General features: G+C 40.9%; 3 protein-coding genes across 4 annotated transcripts; 1 reads left to right on the plus strand and 2 right to left on the minus strand.

The window, feature by feature from the left end:
- Positions 1-2,550: 2,550 nt before the first annotated feature.
- On the minus strand, positions 2,551-5,579 carry LOC116316895 (neurofilament light polypeptide-like). Its single transcript, XM_031735540.2, has 4 exons — positions 4,438-5,579; positions 4,192-4,316; positions 3,247-3,641; positions 2,551-3,156 (listed from the first exon to the last, which is right to left on the minus strand). Exons 1-4 carry the CDS (start codon positions 5,479-5,481, stop codon positions 2,801-2,803), a joined length of 1,920 nt encoding a protein of 639 aa, XP_031591400.1. The 5' UTR covers positions 5,482-5,579; the 3' UTR covers positions 2,551-2,800.
- Positions 5,580-8,880: 3,301 nt separating this feature from the next.
- pgam2 (phosphoglycerate mutase 2 (muscle)) lies at positions 8,881-10,782 on the plus strand. The gene is made up of 3 exons (XM_031735539.2): positions 8,881-9,390; positions 9,503-9,683; positions 10,296-10,782. The coding sequence occupies exons 1-3, from the start codon at positions 8,974-8,976 to the stop codon at positions 10,463-10,465; spliced, it is 768 nt and encodes a 255-aa protein (XP_031591399.1). The 5' UTR covers positions 8,881-8,973; the 3' UTR covers positions 10,466-10,782.
- Positions 10,783-12,054: 1,272 nt separating this feature from the next.
- Positions 12,055-17,825, minus strand: LOC116316898 (syntaxin-2-like). 2 transcript variants are annotated; one of them, XM_031735544.2, is made up of 9 exons: positions 17,733-17,825; positions 17,383-17,427; positions 16,958-17,057; positions 15,996-16,070; positions 15,541-15,602; positions 15,267-15,375; positions 13,063-13,136; positions 12,802-12,939; positions 12,055-12,710 (listed from the first exon to the last, which is right to left on the minus strand). In XM_031735544.2, the coding sequence occupies exons 2-9, from the start codon at positions 17,419-17,421 to the stop codon at positions 12,537-12,539; spliced, it is 771 nt and encodes a 256-aa protein (XP_031591404.1). In that variant the 5' UTR covers positions 17,422-17,427; positions 17,733-17,825; the 3' UTR covers positions 12,055-12,536. The 2 variants fall into 2 exon arrangements, with proteins under 2 accessions (XP_031591404.1, XP_031591405.1); XM_031735545.2 differs by having other exon boundaries at positions 17,640-17,755.
- Between the last annotated feature and the right edge of the window lie 750 nt (positions 17,826-18,575).

Genomic DNA, 18,575 nt, shown 5'->3' on the forward strand with positions numbered 1-18,575 from the left:
CAAACAAACAAAAAAATCACATTAGGAGAGATAACAGAATATTAACTACAGGGAGCTATTTGAGATAATTGGGAAAACAATGCTATGGGCAATCTTGGTTGGGTGTCACTGGTTAATCATTAGTATCAGCATGAATTTCATTTCAAAATAAATACATGGAAATAAAGTAACTCGTAGTTTACTCGCACTTCTCCGCATTGCACCAGTTTAGAAACATTAAATCCTGGACAAGTGAGTTTGGTTCTTGTTGCTACTTTTCTTTTTAAAGAAATCAAGCGAACTTGGCAGTCATGGAAGCTCGTTTCTCTGGCCTCCATTCCTCTCTTTCTTTATCAGTAAACTTTAAAATAAATAAATTTATTAAAATAAATGTATTCTTTGTCTTAAAAGTGAGAAGCGTCACTTTTAAGCATCTAAGCATCCCTTTACTCGCCCAGAGCCCAAGGCTGCTGCGCTTATAGACTATAGTAGGGCTATAGACTGTATATAAAAGATGGATGCATACACACAATTCCTGCTAATCACAGGTGGGAAGTAATGACGTACAAATACTTCTTTACTGTGCTTAAGTAGAATTTTCAGGTATCTGAACTTTTACTTGAGTATTTATTTTTCTGAAAACTTTTAACTATATTTCCCTAAATTTTTAAACAAATATCTGTACTTTCATGTAGTGTTTTTATTATATTATATTTATATTAAGTTGTGTTTGCGGTACTTCAGAATCTGGCTAGCACTACAGAAGAGGAGGAAGCCTGAAGTGAGGTTACATCAAGCGAAGCAAAGATGAATTTTGCATTTAAGCTGATGATGTTTAAATTCATTCACTGACTTCCAACTTTATACAGTCTAGTGTAAAGACAGTATAAACAAAGTAGTGTCACTGTAGGGGATGGACATCAGCCAATTCAATCCACAAAGAGCAACAGGTCAGCTGTTCACATCATGTACACCAAGAATATCGACTGAAGCTCATATTAGAAATTATTGTGAGTTTTGATTATTTTCCCCATGCTGATCCAGTACACAGATCACTACAGATCAGGTTTCCCGACCTGCTGAATCCCACTTTAACCCCTGACTTGTTTTACTGTTTAGGTGTGGAGGGAAAGTCCCCATCTGCAACGTAGGTGACAGAAAATAGCTATTTTTTTAAATTCTCTTTCACTGCATGTGCCCTGTATAATAGACTCAAACACAGCAGTTTGACTGAAATTAGAATGTAAATGTTACTAATTTCTATATTCTCATATACTAATATTTAATTATTATTATATTAATATAGCACAAGGTTCAATTACCTTTGTACAAAAATGGCTGGTAGAATTGTGTAGCTACTTGTTACATTGTTACTCTGAGTAAATTCAGAGCCTGTACTTTTTTGCTTTTACTTGAGTAAAAAAAGTTGCTTCAGTACTACAACTTTTACTGGAGTAAAGGCATCTGTACTTCTACTTAAATAAAGAAAGTCAGTACTTTTGTCACTTCTGCTGCTAATCAATGGAGGTAATCAATGCTAATAAACCTAAAATGCCCTAAAAGGCACTCACATCACAAACACTGGCGACATTTCCAGTTCAGTGACTCCCAGTCTACGAACAACAGCAGCCTGTGTCAGCAGACTCCACCTCTTAAATCACTATTCAAATGAAAACATGCCTTTTAATGCTCTGAACTTCACTACTCTCAATTCCTTGTGTAGGGAATCCAATTAGATAACAATACTTTAAGGTAATTGGTGACACGAGTAAGACTTTTTTGATATTATTGGGATGATTTTCTTTTCAGTTCTTCATTGCTGTTACACAGTTGTAATGTGGTAGATGAAATTTAGCTATGTGTAAATGCCAACATATATATCTGTGATATTTCTGATAATATACTGAGCATATTACCTTAGCTTAATGAAGATGAATACTTTGCAGCCCTTGATGCTTCTTTTCTTCCTCAAAACCATTTGTCATTTTCCCTTCAATGCAATGTATAATGATCTCAGTGCTTTGAAGGACTAGGCTCGTGACTACCATTGGATGCTATTCTTAGAGGCAATGTGTGATACTTTGAGTAAACTACACAGTGAGTTCAGATACTCACTATAAATCTAGACAGCGTTGAAAAGTTACAAACTTGCTCTGTAACCCAGTATATGGTGAGCAGCAAGTGATTTCAGACAGTATAGAAGATGAAAGTATTAAACTGATTTTACTACTAAACAGTTTTTTTTATTTGTAAGATGAAGATTATGGTTTTTAAGCCACATTCTTCGATGTTCAGAATCAATCTTGAACTACAGCAGGATCTTTTGTGACAGTGTTTATAACACAGCAGGATAGCAATTATCTTAGAGGCAATGTTGTGACACTAAATGTCTGTATTTGTCAGTGTGAGTGCGGTAAGTGATTGGGCTGCTCACCTCTCTGACTGCTGAGGAAATAATAAATCAACACATGTCTCTACATTTCCAAGTGCTTATGAGGACTATATCATAAATCTGTATTCATGTCAGCATAATCTTTAAATCAGGGCTCAAACTCAGTGAGATGCACGGCTTTAAGAATAATTTATTTACCCACCAGAACTCTCACACACATACAATTACATTCACTCAGAACTGTGCAACAAGACCTTTATGGGCTATTTGGAACATTGGTAAGCATTTAACCTTGATTTGTTGCTTTAAATGGCTGTTGGACTGTGTTATTGAGCACCATGTTAACAAGCAGATCTAAGAGGACAGCGCTGTTGCCTCTACCTGTCTTTAAGCTGCAGTTTTTTTGTGGACTGTTTTGACCATAACGGTTTACTTTTTATCCTTTGTGCTCTTCTCTTCAGCTGGCTCAGGTTGGGCAGCTTTCTCTTCATCTTTCTCCTTTTTTGCTTCGGCTTTGTCATCTTTTTTCGGAGCAGCTTTCATGTCTTTGTCATCGGCTTTGTCTTCCTTCTTGGCATCAGCTTTATCTTCTTTCTCCTCACTCTTTTGAACTTCTTCCTCCTGCTCTTGTGCTTCATCTTTTGTATCATCTTCTTTGTCATCAGCTCCTTCTGCTTTTGCCTCCTCTTGTGTTTCAGTTTCCTCCCCTTCATCTTTTCCCTCTTTCTCTCCTTCATCTTCAGCAGCTTCTGCTGCATCTTCCTTTTGCTCCTCTTCATCACCACCTGAATCAACAGATGACAATTTAGTTACCATGACACTAATAATTGATATTTATTTGACTGATAGAACATGACTGAGCAAGTTAAACCAACCCTCGCCTTCTTCCTTATCCTCTTCCTCTACTTCCTTAGCTTCATCTTCTTTCTCACCCTCCTCCCCACCTTCCTCTTCATCTTTTTTCTCCTCTGTTTCTTCTCCCACCTCTTCTTCCTTAGCTTCCTCTTCCTCCTTTTCCTCCTCTTCCACCTCCTCCTCACCAGGTGGGCTGGCCTCTGCTTGTTGGGCGTGACTGGCAGAGATGATGCCTTCAGTGGTGCTGACACTGGAGCTGAGCAGGCGTGAGGTCATCAGGTAGGAGGTGCCAGAGCTCAGGCTGGAGAAGACAGGCCTAGCGAAAGAGGGCGCTGACAAACTGTGGCTGTACAACGGGGACACTCCCCCAGCCATGCCTACGCTGAAGCGAGACTCCTCCCCTTCCAGGAGCTTCCTGTGTAAAACAATGAAAAGAAAGGATGGGAGATCAGTTAAAAACATCGGTCTTAAATGTAACAGTAAGTGGCCATTTATTTGCTCTCAGAATTATATATTCTGAGATGATGTGCATAAAATGAAGCACATATAGCTTCACTATGCTCTAAAGAGGGATTTCATAGCAAAGCCAACAATGAAGTCATTTTCCACTTTTGTTTCCCCTTTGATGGCCCTTTCCTACCACTTTTACATTTAATTCAAGTACAATTTGTTGGAATCAGTGTTAAAGATTAATCGTGTAATTTAAATGAGATATTTCTTTATAATACATTTTGCTGTGAAATACAATAGAGATACCTGAATTCCTCAGTACCTTCTAACATGTCTACATGATTCATGTGTCAGACATTAAATGTAAAAAAATTCACTGACTCTGATACAAATCCAAAAACATCAGTTTCATGCATTTCCTAGGTGCCTCTAAATAGGAGTTTCTATATAATTTTGCCACACTAAAAAGAAACCCTTTATCCTTTATCAGACTCACTCCCTGTTTCACCTATTACCTGTATGCAGCAATCTCGATGTCCAGAGCCATCTTGACATTCAGAAGGTCCTGGTACTCCTTCAGGTAGCGTGCCATTTCCTGTTTAGTGCCCCTCAGCTCACTCTCCAGTTCTCCAATGGTATCCTAAATAAAAATCAAAGTTAAGTCTTGTTTTATACAATGAGACAAAGGGAAATAACATACTGCAGGATCAAATGAAAACCTTAAGTAACACACTTCAAAGATCTGGACCACATTTACAGACCTGCATAGCTGCTATCTCTGCACTCTGTTTCTCCTCCATGTCATGCAGCTGTTTTTCCAGGGATTCATTGAGGCCTCTGCATGCATCGATTTCCAGTACGCGGGCTTGTAGCTGGCGTCGGTACTCTCCTGCTTCGTCCTTGGAGCTTCTCACAGCATCAGTGTGCTGGGCCACAGTTTCAGTCAGGGAGCCTACCTTGCTTCTGAACCACTCTTCAGCTGCCTGCATGTTCCTGGCAGCCAGCCTTTCATACTGGGACCGGATGTCCCTGAGAGCCCCAGAGAGGTCCGGAGCGGCAGCCTCAGATTCCACAGCCACCTGCACACCCAGCTGGACTTGGGCCTGAAGTTCAACCACCTCACCCTCATGAATCCTCTTGAGGAAGGCCAGCTCGTCCAGCAGGATTTCCACACTTTTCTCCAGCTCAGCCTTTGCTAAGGCAACCTCGTCGGCCTCACGACGGGCCTCCATCAGCTTGCCCTCAGCTTCTTCACGAGCCAACACCTCCTGCTCATATCGACCCTGCAGAGCACTCAGGGTTTGCTCCAGCCTCTCTCTCTGACTTAGGACAGCCTGTTGTTCTGCCCTAGCTTCATCCACAGCTGCTCTCAGGGACCGGGCCTCTTGCTCATACAGTGCTCTCAGGCGGGATGGCTCAGAGTGCCTTTGCCTCAGCAGCAGCAGTTCTGCCTCCAAGGCACGGTTCTGCTGCTCCAGCTCACGCACTCTCTCGATGAAACCGGCAAAACGGTCATTAAGGTCCTGCAGCTGGCTGCGCTCTTGTGTGCGTACAGCTCGGAACTCGGAGCTGATCTGGGCCGCTTGGCTGAGTTCCAGCTCCAGGGAAGCGGCTGATGAGGAAGAAGAGTAGAGCACACGGCCAGGAGAGGAGTACTGCAGACGGGAGGAAGACAGTGGGGATGCATGAGTAGAGAAACCAGAGTGGGTCCTCCCTCTAGTTACCACCACACGTGCAGGAGGCTCGGCAAAATAGCGTCTGTACGATGAGGTGGAGTAGTAAGGGTCATATCCGATGCTACTCATGGTTGAGTGTTGGGAGGAAAAGTTGCTCTTCCTCTCCTCTTTCTGTATGTGTGCGTGTGGAGGTGTACGAAGGGCTCGGGTTTAAGTCTTGACTGCTTGCTGCTGCAGCAGCCTGCGCTTTTATAGCTGGATGGTGGGGGCTGACGCAAGCACTTTCTACACCCTCTGACAATGAAGGCTTGATAGGTTTACACTGCAATGGCAAGAAATGAGAAAGATACGAGCCATGGGAATTCTTGGAGGAGGGAAAAGAGCGAGGGTTAAAAGCAGAGAGGAAGAAAAACAGTTTCTAAATAAACTAGAATATAAAAACAGCTTTTTTCAATCATTTTTAAGACTACAGCAAAACTTTAAAAAAGTCTATCACATGGCCACTTTAAACACATAACCCGATCTTTTTAAGAAACTGTACAGTTATTACAGTAATTTTATGTTGTAAAAATGACAAAACGTCACTCAAACACATTTTCTATCTTCTCACTCACTGCAGGAAAAAGGGTGAGGGTGGGGCCGGGGTGTCCTCATTTGACAATCGTGACACAGCATCTCTCCGTGTGGTGGGGAGCAGAACTACAGCCATGGCCTCAAAACACCTGCAATGATCAAAATCCCACACAAACAGATGGCATAACACAATTAAAGGCCTGACTTAGAGTGGGTTAATGTGCAGCTAAAACAAAGTCTTAACTATAAATGAATACAACATGTATCGTACGGTATAGCAAAGCCTGCAGAAATACCATCATTGACTTTGATTTTTGTCAACAGGCTCTGCTGTTTGCTGTTAAAGGTTATTAATTATTATGTGCAGGGTGTGTTTAATACTCTTTTTTGATCCTTTAGTTAAAGAATATTTACTGTGATTTGTTTTTCTGCAGAAGTTGAAAATTGTGTGTTCACCCAAATACCCCCTCTGCTATATATATATAGAACAAATATTCTCAAAAGCATCATATTGTCCATAACAGCAACACAAGATATTTAAAATATTCAGTGACTAGTTACATATTGTGTTGCCCTCATGATTTGAAACAGGAGAAAACATATCCATACTGCTACATATGGCATGTGTGTGTGTGTGCGCGCGCGTGCCCCCGCATTTGTGAGATAAAGAGTTTCCGTTCAAAGATTCATTTTTCTTTCCAGCTTTATGAATAAATGAAGTGCATTGCAGTGTTTTGCACCATGAATTGTGCAGTTTTGTGTAATTGTCTATTGTTGTATATGGGAAAGCTCTACAGCATGTATGGCTGGTGTACTTTGCCTTTGCAGCAAAGGCCCCTGGTGCCTGTAGGCAGTGCTGTGCCCAAATAGAAAGGAGGCAGGTGGTGGGAGGTGGGGGGGGCTTCAGTGGGAGCTGCATGGGCTGCGCTCCTGGCTGACTCATCGTAACAGTTGTGATCACACAAACTCCCCCGTGTACACTTTTTTCCCACCGTAACAGCAGTATGACAATCTGCATCGGGGCGATTTCTGGCAGACAAGGAGCTTACAGGACCTGGGGAAATAAAACAGAGAAAGCAGATCATTAACTTCTCTTCCCAAACACATTAAATCACTTACAGCGCTAATTTCCAGGTTGGTACTTCTTGCCTCTACGATGCTGACTAACATAAAAGCTCAGCCTACATGTGAAGACGACATTATTATTGCAGTCAACATTGCTAGCATTTTACAAAAAATGATGCAGCATCATACTTCTGACAAGAGCAACAATTTTGTGATTCATGATAGCATCTGCTGTCTTGGTGGAATAAACTAATAAGATGCATTAGTCCAGTTTGACCACCAGAGGGCCAAAAATACCATCCATCTATCTATCCATCCATCCATCCAGCCACCACCAGACACAACTTAAATTAACATAATAACTGATTGTCTATTTGGTAAATACAAGTATTTATATTATATTTATTTTCCAACTTAACTTTTCCCATTCCGCAAGACTTGCCAGACAGTTTTTTGATGGTAGGCAGCACACAGAGAATTTTGGTTGAAAGACTACCCATCATTCCCATCATTGTCTGTTAAACATCTTGTACTATCCATAAAAATTAAAAAATAGCAACTTTTCTTCTTCCTTGTCACAATCCTTCTCATTAGTTTATACTCCGTATAGAAGAAAAACTCAGTGTCATGATCACATGATGCAGGTTGGCGTCATGCCTGGAGTTCCATTAATATTCTATTTTTGGATTATTGTATTTCCTCTGGATCATAAATTTGATTGTTCAGGACCCAAGGCATCTACTTTGCCTGACAGCTCTGCAGCTCAGTGCCCCTGCTTTGTCAGCTCTTTATCTATCAGTGTATTTTCTCTTCCCTGCATTAAATTTAATGAAAAATAATGAAAATGCTTGTGTGATATGTGATTATTTGTCTCAGCAGCATATGTCATAGGTTCACTTTGGTGGAGTGCCAGGCCTTTTTCTATTCAAGACTAAGGATACAAAGTCATTAAATTTTAATCAAAGAATGCAGCAGAGATGGTGCCAATTTTCTATCATATGGTGGAAAGTGGATTATTGGATTAGTAACTCATTTTGTTTTCAACATACCTCTAAAACATTCTCACTGTAATTCACAAAGGTTTTTTATGTTGTGTTTTTATCTCATAAAAACAAGTTTCATGTAACACAATGGTAAACATAATCTATATGATACTAGAGCAGCTCCTAGAGGTGATGCATTGAAATAACACCTTAAATATTACCCTGATTACAGATTTGACACTGACTTGATAATGTCTCTATGTTGCACCAAGATAAGCCCTTCGTACAGACTTTTGCACACTCCTTTTATTGTTTATGCACCTTTATCTTGTTCTTTAGATATTATCTTCTTTATGATAATAATTAATTGTTGTTTATAGAAGTAAGAGTAAATCTAGCACTAGTAGTCAGCCCCATAGTTTTTTTTTCTGCTGGCACTGGCAGCTACTGTACGCAGCTGTTTGGTGACACACTGAAAATGGAATTTCTCCAGCCATAGTGGAACAGAGAGGACCTGCATGAGTCGTACGGTCACTGTTATGCCCACACAACAAATGCCCTGTGGACAAATATTTACTAAACATACAAAATCATCACTGTGCAGTGAGTTGAAGAGTGAGGAAACGCTTCATCTCAGCATGAGGTTACAACTCTGATCTTTACACTTTTCTTGCACAGATGTCAGTTTAAAAGTCATGTTGCTATTCTGGATCAGTATCTGACCTCTGGCCTTCCCAGACACCACATGTCCCAGGATAGAGGCCTGGCTCTATTGGTCCTCCCAGCGTGTCCATCAGAGTATGAAGGCCTCTCACAGGGGGAAAGTAAAGAAGGCCTGTCTGCTACGCATTGCCATGATCCAGGTTGCTATAAAAAGGGTGTGGTATGCTGCCTTGGGCTTACTGTTGGTGAGCCAGAGTGTGTGTGAGTGTCCACAACTTAGGAGGGCTGAGGGCTCTGTGTCTTGTTTAAGTAAAAATCTAGGGAAACAGTATTAAGCATGGCTGCCGCCCATCGTTTGGTTATTGTTCGCCATGGTGAGAGCGCCTGGAACCAAGAGAACCGCTTCTGTGGCTGGTTCGATGCTGACCTCAGTGAAAAGGGTTTGGAGGAGGCCAAGCGTGGTGCCCAGGCTATCAAGGAGGCAGGCATGAAGTTTGATGTGTGCTACACCTCTGTGCTGAAACGTGCCATCAAGACCCTGTGGACCATCATGGAGGGCACAGACCAGATGTGGCTGCCTGTGATTCGTACCTGGCGTCTGAATGAGCGCCACTACGGAGGCCTCACTGGACTCAACAAGGCAGAGACGGCTGAAAAGCACGGTGAAGAGCAGGTGAAGATTTGGCGTCGTTCCTTTGACATCCCACCTCCACCCATGGATAAGGACCACCCTTATCACAAAATCATCAGCGAGGTGAGACAAGTGCAAAGTAGCTTAATCATTTCTAAGCTTAAAGAGCTCCAGAATTTGAGAGTGCTGTCAGTTATTAAGCTTTTGTACTTTGCGGTGTTGTTTTTGCCTCCAGTCTCGGCGTTACAAAGGCTTGAAGCCTGGTGAGCTGCCCACATGTGAGTCACTTAAAGATACCATTGCCCGTGCTCTGCCTTTCTGGAATGAAGTGATTGTTCCTGAAATCAAAGCTGGGAAGAATGTCATCATTGCTGCCCATGGGAACAGCCTCCGTGGCATTGTCAAGCACTTAGAGGGTAAGCACTGTGGACAAAGCTTACAAACAGAAAAGAATGAGAAGGTCAGACACATTAGATAGAGTGACTTAAAAAATGACGCTGCAAAACACTTAACAGTGAAATTCTTTCATGATAGCCAAAGACTTCTGCAAAAAGTTGACCTGAATAGCCAGTGTCACGCACTTACACAGACTTTACACACATACAGACAAGAGTTGTGGATTGCATTGTCTATAAATAGCAGCAGAGGCTCACACCAGATCTCAGGGACAGGGTAGAGGGTCATGAGCTTGGTTCCCATTACAGTCACGACCTTTATGTAGAAAGGTTGTACTTTTTCAAGGAGCAGCCCAGAGACGGATAAGGGTTTTAAAGAGCTTCAAGGGCAATAGTAAATGTCAGATAGGAGTGGCAGGTCCAGTGTTGAGAGACAGAGGCAGACCTGTGGGAACTTAAAATACACTGAGATATAAAGAAAACGTGCTTTACTTTTTTTTCTGTTGTTCAACATAGTCCTGTCTATGTTGCTGGGATTCTGACAGACTTACAGTACAGTGTATTGTATCAGTTACATCCCCCTGCTGCTGATCTCCACATGTCTCCATCTGCTCTGTCTGCTTGCATCACCAGGTATGTCTGATGCAGCCATAATGGAGCTGAACCTTCCCACAGGAATCCCAATTGTGTATGAGTTGGATGCCAACCTGAAGCCCATTAAGCCCATGTCTTTCCTCGGTGATGAGGAAACTGTAAAGAAGGCCATGGAGGCTGTAGCTGCCCAGGGCAAAGTGAAGAAGTAAGCCAGACTCCTTGCGGAGGCAGAAAAAGAGACTGTTACCCACCTTCAACCTTTTCCTCTAATCTATTAGTCGATCCTTGTTGTCCATTCCAACTGGGGAAACGTTTAATGGTTCTTTTGGAGACGGGCCACTTTCAGCCCATTAGCCTACTGTTTGCTTAAATGACAAACACAGGGATGACCTTTCAAAGCAAAAATGCAGGGCCTAACATTTGATGTCATCACACACCACTCAGTCCTTTGTGGCCAAGCCCTATTTTGTGGGCCCTCGCCAACCTGGCACAACCAATAAAGAAACCATCTTTTTATGTAGTGCTGTATCAGTTTCATTGTCTTCCTTATCTTCTTGCACCCCTTTTCTCTTTTTGTGTCTTTAAATGACATCGTCATCCTTATCTCCCATCCTTCTTCCCTCCCTGTTTGAAAATCCAAGCTTTCAGCAAAGTGCTAAAGGTGCTGTGAAATCTTATCCAGGAGCTGTAGCGAGGGGAGGAGGGGGGAAGAGAGCGAGAAACGCAGCCTAATGGATAAGTCAATGGGTTCAACCTGGCAGCAGTCCCATAATGCAGGAATATGCTTGCTCATCCTCCACTCCAGTTAGATCTCACTGAAAAACGTGCACACGCAATAATTTTAAACAGGTACCTATTGCACTTAAGGCCCAGGTAAGAGTCAGTGTAGACAAGTGACTGCAGTCATTGGAAGAAACATAAATGCAGACATTTCCAGATTTTTCTTGAAGGTGGTGGTTTTGGTGGACTTGTCCCTTTTGACAAAGTGTTGCTGAAAATTAATGCAAATTTATTCCGAGTGCCTTTTTTGTGCAATAAAACATTTCTATCCTGATGGGAGCAGTGTTTTCTAGCATGACAATGCCTCAGTTTACACAAGCTTGCTGAACTGTTTGGTGAGTATGACAGTGACATCATCATAAATCATCTTCTGGCTTCCCCCATCACTAAATCTCCACACAGTGCAGCACCACAGGAAGATGCTGAACTGTTATTTTGGCTAAACCCCAACCGAGACATCCTTTGGAAGAATGGTTCATCCCTGTACAAGTTGTTCTCATGGCTTAATAGCATAAGACACTTTGTCATCTTCCTGCAAGTACATCCAGACTGTTTAGTTGTGCCCTTGAAGTGATTTTATGTGAGGAGAAATTCTTCAGGCCTGCGACAGCATTCTAATACAAGCCTTTGTTTTTTTTCACAAAGTTACACCACAGTAACATTCTTTTTGATTGTCGCACATTCTCATCTTGTTAGCAAGCTGAGGTCAGAGCACGGGGTGCTGCTAAAGAGGAGAGGGCCGAGTGCTTAACATTGCGGTACAGGAAAGCTTGAAATCCTAACCTTCTAATCAGTCATCCAAATGTTTCTGAATGAATGTTTCTGCTACTATTGCCCATAATATGGCTCGCCACTGTGAGCACTAAAAACAACATATAGCTTTTTAGCTGAACCAAATCAACTTAAAGTTGACCTTCACTTACATTATAAATATGATTTTGCCTGTGTTCTGCCTTCAATCATCAAAGCAATCCCTTCCCCTCTTTAATTTGTGCTATCATAATAAAAGACCCATGAATTAAGTACCGCACCATTCCTCGCAGGTTTATTTTGAGATCGGCGTGGTCAGTTTACAGACATTTTTTCTCAGTTTAACACAGTGTTATATTAAACCATTAAAAAACAAACATTAAAAAAACAAAACAACACAATATGCAGCACCGTAGTTTTAAAGGGCAGCAAATAGAGAAGGAACACTGTAGTGTTGTCATGACACCTACTGGCTAAATAAGAGACTGAAGGAAAACATAAAAGGGGCTGTTTTGCCATTTCTAAAACCTAAACTCTGAGGACTGGGAATCTAAATACACTGACTGAAGGTGGTGTTACGAAGCTGCTGCCTTGTCCACAGAATCGTTTTACTATTATCAAATGAATTCTTTTCATTAAAACAACAGCGTCATCAAAATCCTTTAGAAAGGAGCCTGAGGGGCACACAGGCAACATAAATCAGATAAAACTGACTTCGATGCACATCAGGACATTTGGTGTAGTCACTGTTCACACAGGATCAGGGGCACTATTTTTCTTGAGGGACTTCAAGAAGTTCGGCCGAAATGTTATTTTATAAGGATTCTTCTTGTAGTCAACTGCTCTGCTTGTTTCTTCTTTTGATCTGTCTACATACTCTGCAGCAGTTGTGACATTTCTTTCTATGTTGTTGATTAACTCGCCCTGGGAGAAGAAAAAAACATAATGAATGTCATTCACGAATAAGTTACATTAATCTTCATTAAACATTCCCAGGCCAGGTAGCTTGTTTTACCTGGAGTTCCAGCAGCATGGCAGTGTCAACAAATATCTCGTGCAGCTCTTTAATGCTGGACTCGAGGCAGAGGATTTCCTGATGGCGAAGTTCAATCTCAGTCAGAGCCTGGCTGGAAATCTGACTGTCAGAGGTGATCTGTGAAAGAGAAAATGCTCAAGCTGTGTTTAAATTATCATATAAATGGCTTCAAACTTACAAAAACTGCATATCTGAGTGACCCAAAAAAAAGATGAAAAAAAGATGTTAAATTCCACTCACATCAGATATGAAGATGGCAAGATTGTTACGTTCCAACATCTCCTCCATCTCTTTATCTGTAGTGCTTTTATTCACTGAAAGTAACAAGAGATACTAAATAAGTTTCATTATGTGTGTGGAACTTAATTTATTGAACAACAACTAAATAAATAACAACAGACAAAGACCTATTTTGTGCTGCCAAGGATGGCAGTTAGATAGTCACCACAGGATGGCGCAATTACACCTCAACTTCTACTTACTGCTATAATGATATACATTAGTCTGTTTACTAAACGTACTACTGTACATTTAAATTACAGTGTATCATACTGTGGAGCAAGACAGCTTAAGTACTACACTTAAAAGCAGTTTTCACAGATACACTGCACCCTGTAACTATTCTAGATGTTATCATGGGGAACCGCATGTATGAGTGCTTATTAAACAGACTTTCACCCTGCCAGCTGCTTGGTACAACATCAATTGTAGATTTGAAGGAAAAAACAAATCAAATTTAATGGCATTAACATACTGGCAATTATCATAGCATACTGGCCACTTTTATAGGTACACCTATTCAACATCTTTTTAACATAACTCTTTATTCAACCAATCACATGGCAACACAGTGCATGCATTTAGACATGCAGACATGGACAAGGTGACCTGTTGAATTTGAGCACCAGAATGTGGAAAAAGGTGATTTAAGTGACTCTGAATGTAACATGTTTGTTGGTGTCACACTGGCTAGTGTGAAACTGTTGATCTACTGAGATTTTCCCACACAGCCATCTCTAGGGTTTTTTTTTAGGGAATAGGCCAAAAAAATACCCCATGAGTTTTCGGGGCAAAAATGCCTTGTTGATGCCTGAGGACAGAGGCGAATGGCCAGACTGCTTCAAGCTGATAGGAACGCAACAGTAACTCAAATTCTCATTCTCATTACAACCAAGGCATGCAGAAGAACATCTCTGAATGTAGAACACATAGAACCTTGAATGTGATGGGCTAGCAGCAAAAAAAACAACAAAAAACCAGTGGGTACCACTCCTATCACAGGAAACTGAGTCTACATTTACATGGACTCACCACAAATGGTCAACAGAAAATAAGATAAACATCGTCTGATATAATGAGCCTCCATTCCTGCTGCGACATTACGATTGTAGGGTCAGAATTTGGGGTAAACTACGCGAAAAGGTGGATCTGTCTTGCCTTGTAGCAATGGTTCAGACAAATCTGCATCAACTGTGTGATGCTATATAACCCGATATCACAGCAAAGAGTCCTACAGATACGTCGATCCACCATGTCTATTTCACGCTTTGTCTCTCAGAAGCGTGAAATGGACATGCATGCAGAGGAGAGGAGAAAATATATTTAAAGCCAAGAAGTCACTAGTGACCACAGAAGGTACGAAGTTCATTTAAGCTAGGTGGCTAATATCTATTTACATCCAAATGTGTTAGTAAAGTGTGCTTAAACGCTTTGCTGTATTAATTTCATGTTAACGTGAAATGAAATATCTCCCCCTGCAGCTCAATGCAAGTTTGGAGAGGCAAGGCATGAAATGGACCGGTCGACCAGCTTGTCTAGTACAGGCTTTGCTGCCATACTGGGTTCTGCCATCATGTCAATATGAAACAAAATCTCTGAGGAATGTTTCCAGCACCTTGTTCAATCTATGCCATGAAGAATTAAGGTGAAAGTTAGTCCAATCTCTTTATTAGATAATAATAAAGTGTATCTAATAAGGTAGTTTGTGAGTGCATGTAAACTGTAAGGCAGCACTTTTTTAACAGGAATTGAAAGGACAGTTTGCTTTACTGTTTAAATGTATAAAATAACTTCAGACTACAAAAGGAGAAAAAGAAAACTGTAAACATGACAAATAATAGAAAGCTGGTTATAATACTGTGAAGTTGTGAGTCATGAGAAAGAACAATGAACCTGACACTTATTTACAACACAGTGCTGACCATAAACTGTAGACTGTAAATTGCTGCTCCAAAATGACACCAGCTTATTATCCAAAGTGCTACTACCATGCAAACACCCTCACAGTGACTTACACTAGTGTAGGTTTTCCTGCTAGTAAAGCATTGGCAGAAGCGCCCTCCATACAACGCAGTATGGACTGGTGTATGAAATAAAATCCATTTACACAACCTGACCTGAGGATGAGGAGGGACAAGTGCTCCCTTTTAGATTTGGCAACTTACCAATCTCCAGCTGTCTCTGAATTTTTGCCTTGCATTTTTCTCTGAAGGAAATTTGTGCCTCATGGTAACCCTTCATGACTTCAGCAAACCACCGAGTCAAGTACGAGTGCTGTTGAAAGAGAGCCAAAGAAAGAGAATGAAGTGAATCAATTCAAATGTCAATAAAGAGACCTCTGTCAGGAGTAATTTTGTCGGGCGTGTTTGAGACTGCAAAGGAGTGTCAGACAATCATTTTGCACCTGGTTTATGGCAGGAAATAAAACTACTTGCACACCTGGTTATTCCTAATACGTTGGGCTACTGTAGCTCCGGTCTCATCCCCAGGCTTCTGCATTGCTGAAAAACAATCCGATCTAACATGAATACAGGACCAAGTGAAAACTAAACAAAGTCTGCTATGTCACAGTCCTTTTCTGCAGTTACAGTAAAGAGCTCAGTGTTATTGTCAGCTTGTTTACAAATGGCATGTCGAGTGGGCTACACCACACTTCCTTTTTACACATTTACAAGTCAAATCCTGTGTTACGAACTATTCACAGTGTATGAGGAACTCAGCTGCACTGATCCTCCCCACTTTCATTATACTAAACAATAACAACACAGCTAAATATGCATTATCCATATCGAAAAAATTATTAATTTTATCTAACTACACTGAAGCATGACAAAAACTTACCCTGCATAAAAGCTAATTTTGCAGTGCTTTACAAAAAAATTGTGTCCACCTACATTTTAGCCTTGCTTTGATTAACTTAGCATTCTTCTTGGTCTCATTGCTCAGCAACTCCAGCTCATCTTTGTTTCCTGGGAAGAACAAAACAAGTTCAGAGGAAATAACTACTGTGTGTGGTGAATATCACCCAGGTGCAAATTATGAAAGACGGGTGTCAAAAAAGGGTTAAGTTTTATACATAGTGCTTTTGTGATGTTCATGTTATATCTGCAGTTTTAAAAACAGTTGGGATGTTGAGCAAAATGTGAATAAAAACAGAATGCATTGATCAGCAAATCTGAAAAACTCATATTTTATTCATAACAGAAAATGTACAATTAAAAAAAAAACATTTTGTTTCAAATGTCATGTATGTAATGTCTCAAAAAATCGGGATGGGACAAGAAAATGTTAAAAAAAGGTTTTAAAAAAGGTAAGTGGTACTAAGAAGAAAGAGCTGGGGGACTGGCACCAGGTCAGTAACATGAGTAGGAATAAAAAGAGCATCTTATAGAGGCTAGTGAAGTTGCATTTTTGAGTATTAATATTGTCTACTCAAAAATAAACTACAAAATGCACTGCTGCTATACGCACAACAAGTCATTTCTTAATAACGGTGTGTAAAGAATACCTAACAGCACAAGCTGGAGACGGTTTAATTTGAGGTACCTAGTGACCTTTTGCACGCTACACTGTTATTATCTCCATCTGTGGGTGTATGTGTGTGTGTGTGTATGCAGATTTTGAAGCTATATCTAAACTTCCTAAGCATGTTGATCTGTGTAACATTTACCAAGTCTGTTGCTGTACAAACAGCTGCAGGTGTGTTTGTCAAAGGCTGTTAAGCCTCTTCGTTTGTGTGTGTCTTGTTGCTGTTGTGTGACACGGAGAAGTTGAGACAGTTTGAAAGCTTCAGCATAACAATGAAGAATTCACTTTTGTCCTTGCTTCTTTTTGAAAAAAAAAAATCAGCACTTACTCTTGTCTTGACTCGGAAGCATGAGGATGGCAGCTTGTCTTCTCTCCACATCCTCTGCTTGACAGGAGATTTCTTCAATGAGGCCTCTCACCTCCCCCACCTACACATGCACGGATGCAAACACTACTGTTACACAGCTTGGAACACACAACAAGAAAATATTATATGGGGTATGGTGGTGGGAACTGGTCTGACAGCACACATGATACTTTGCTTTTGTGAGGCTAACACATTTCTAGCAAAATGAACACACGTTTATCAGACAACCACTGCCAGAAATTACACCTTTAAATGTAATTACACAGTCTATGACAATTAACTACTGTATAAAGTATCGCCTTTCAAATATTGTACATATGAAATTTGAGCTATTTTAGGTTGAGTCTCAGAAAGAACAGCGTAGCACAAAGCTGTGTCATGTTTACCGTTTTGAAAAAATCCTCCATGTCTTTCGTGGCCGTCATTTCGTCCTTTTACAGGTGAGGAAAAAGGATATTTAGTCCGTTAAAGAGATTTGAAAAACACCACCTTTTACAGGGAAAATCCCTTTAATGTTTTAGCATTAATATCTAATACTGAAAAACAAAATACAAAGCGCGCGGCTGGTATAAGCGAGACAAGCTGGACGTAGGCTTTTTTCCCGAGAAAGTCTTTTAACTTTAAAAACCTGTTAAAAACCTACCAAACGGTCGGCATTACGGCGAATACAACGACAAAAAGAAGAATCCCTCGTAATACTGTTACTTTCGGTATTCGCGATAAGGCTCGGCCTCACCTGCACTGTGCCCTTCCTCTTGTTAGCACAGCTCGATGAGCTCACCTGTGTAATAAAGTGCGCTGGCACGCAGGCGCGTTACCGTCACAACAAAGCAAACAAAGCGCCTGTCCTGCGGCTAAAGGTACTGTACATATGGAGCAGGTGTGGGAGTGATGCACCTGCCGTCTGTTTACTGTAGTTCACCGAGACTTACGTATTTCAGTTTAAATATACTGGTTTAATTTTGAGCTTGAAGCAAGTAGCTAGTTTAGAAAATTTTGCTGACATAATAAAAAAGGCAGTAAATGAGCAAAAAAAAAATAATTGGGGGTTAGCATTAGAACTATACCAGGGAGTGAGATTTAGGGGAGATTTCCTACACGGGAATTAACCAGTACGAATCCCAGTGCTAACATACTGTATGCTGTGCGGCTAACTGCAGTCAGGGCACAGCTTGTAATTGCCCAATACCCACAAATACCTTATTACAAATGTCTGGTAACAAGCACTAGCTAACTGGTTTTAATGGTCAGGTCTTTTTTTTCCTTCAACAATTACTCAAACCACACCGGAATGTGTACTCTCTGTACACAGAATAGTTTTACATAGAGTGCACTGTACTTCACTGAAGAATGTAACCATCACAGTGCACCAAAATATTTAAATTACCTCATATGAAATAGATTGGTCATAGCATAACACTATGTCTACACACACTTTATTACACACACACACAGCTGTTGCTATCTCCCCCTCTCTGCTTCCTCTCCCAGCGTCACTTGCCAGTACCACTTCCCTCTACAGTATATGTTGCAATTGTTCACACAGGATGAGTGTTAAAATAATAATTCATGCAAGAGT

Source organism: Oreochromis aureus, linkage group 7, assembly GCF_013358895.1.
Source record: "Oreochromis aureus strain Israel breed Guangdong linkage group 7, ZZ_aureus, whole genome shotgun sequence".
Lineage (NCBI taxonomy): Eukaryota > Metazoa > Chordata > Actinopteri > Cichliformes > Cichlidae > Oreochromis > Oreochromis aureus.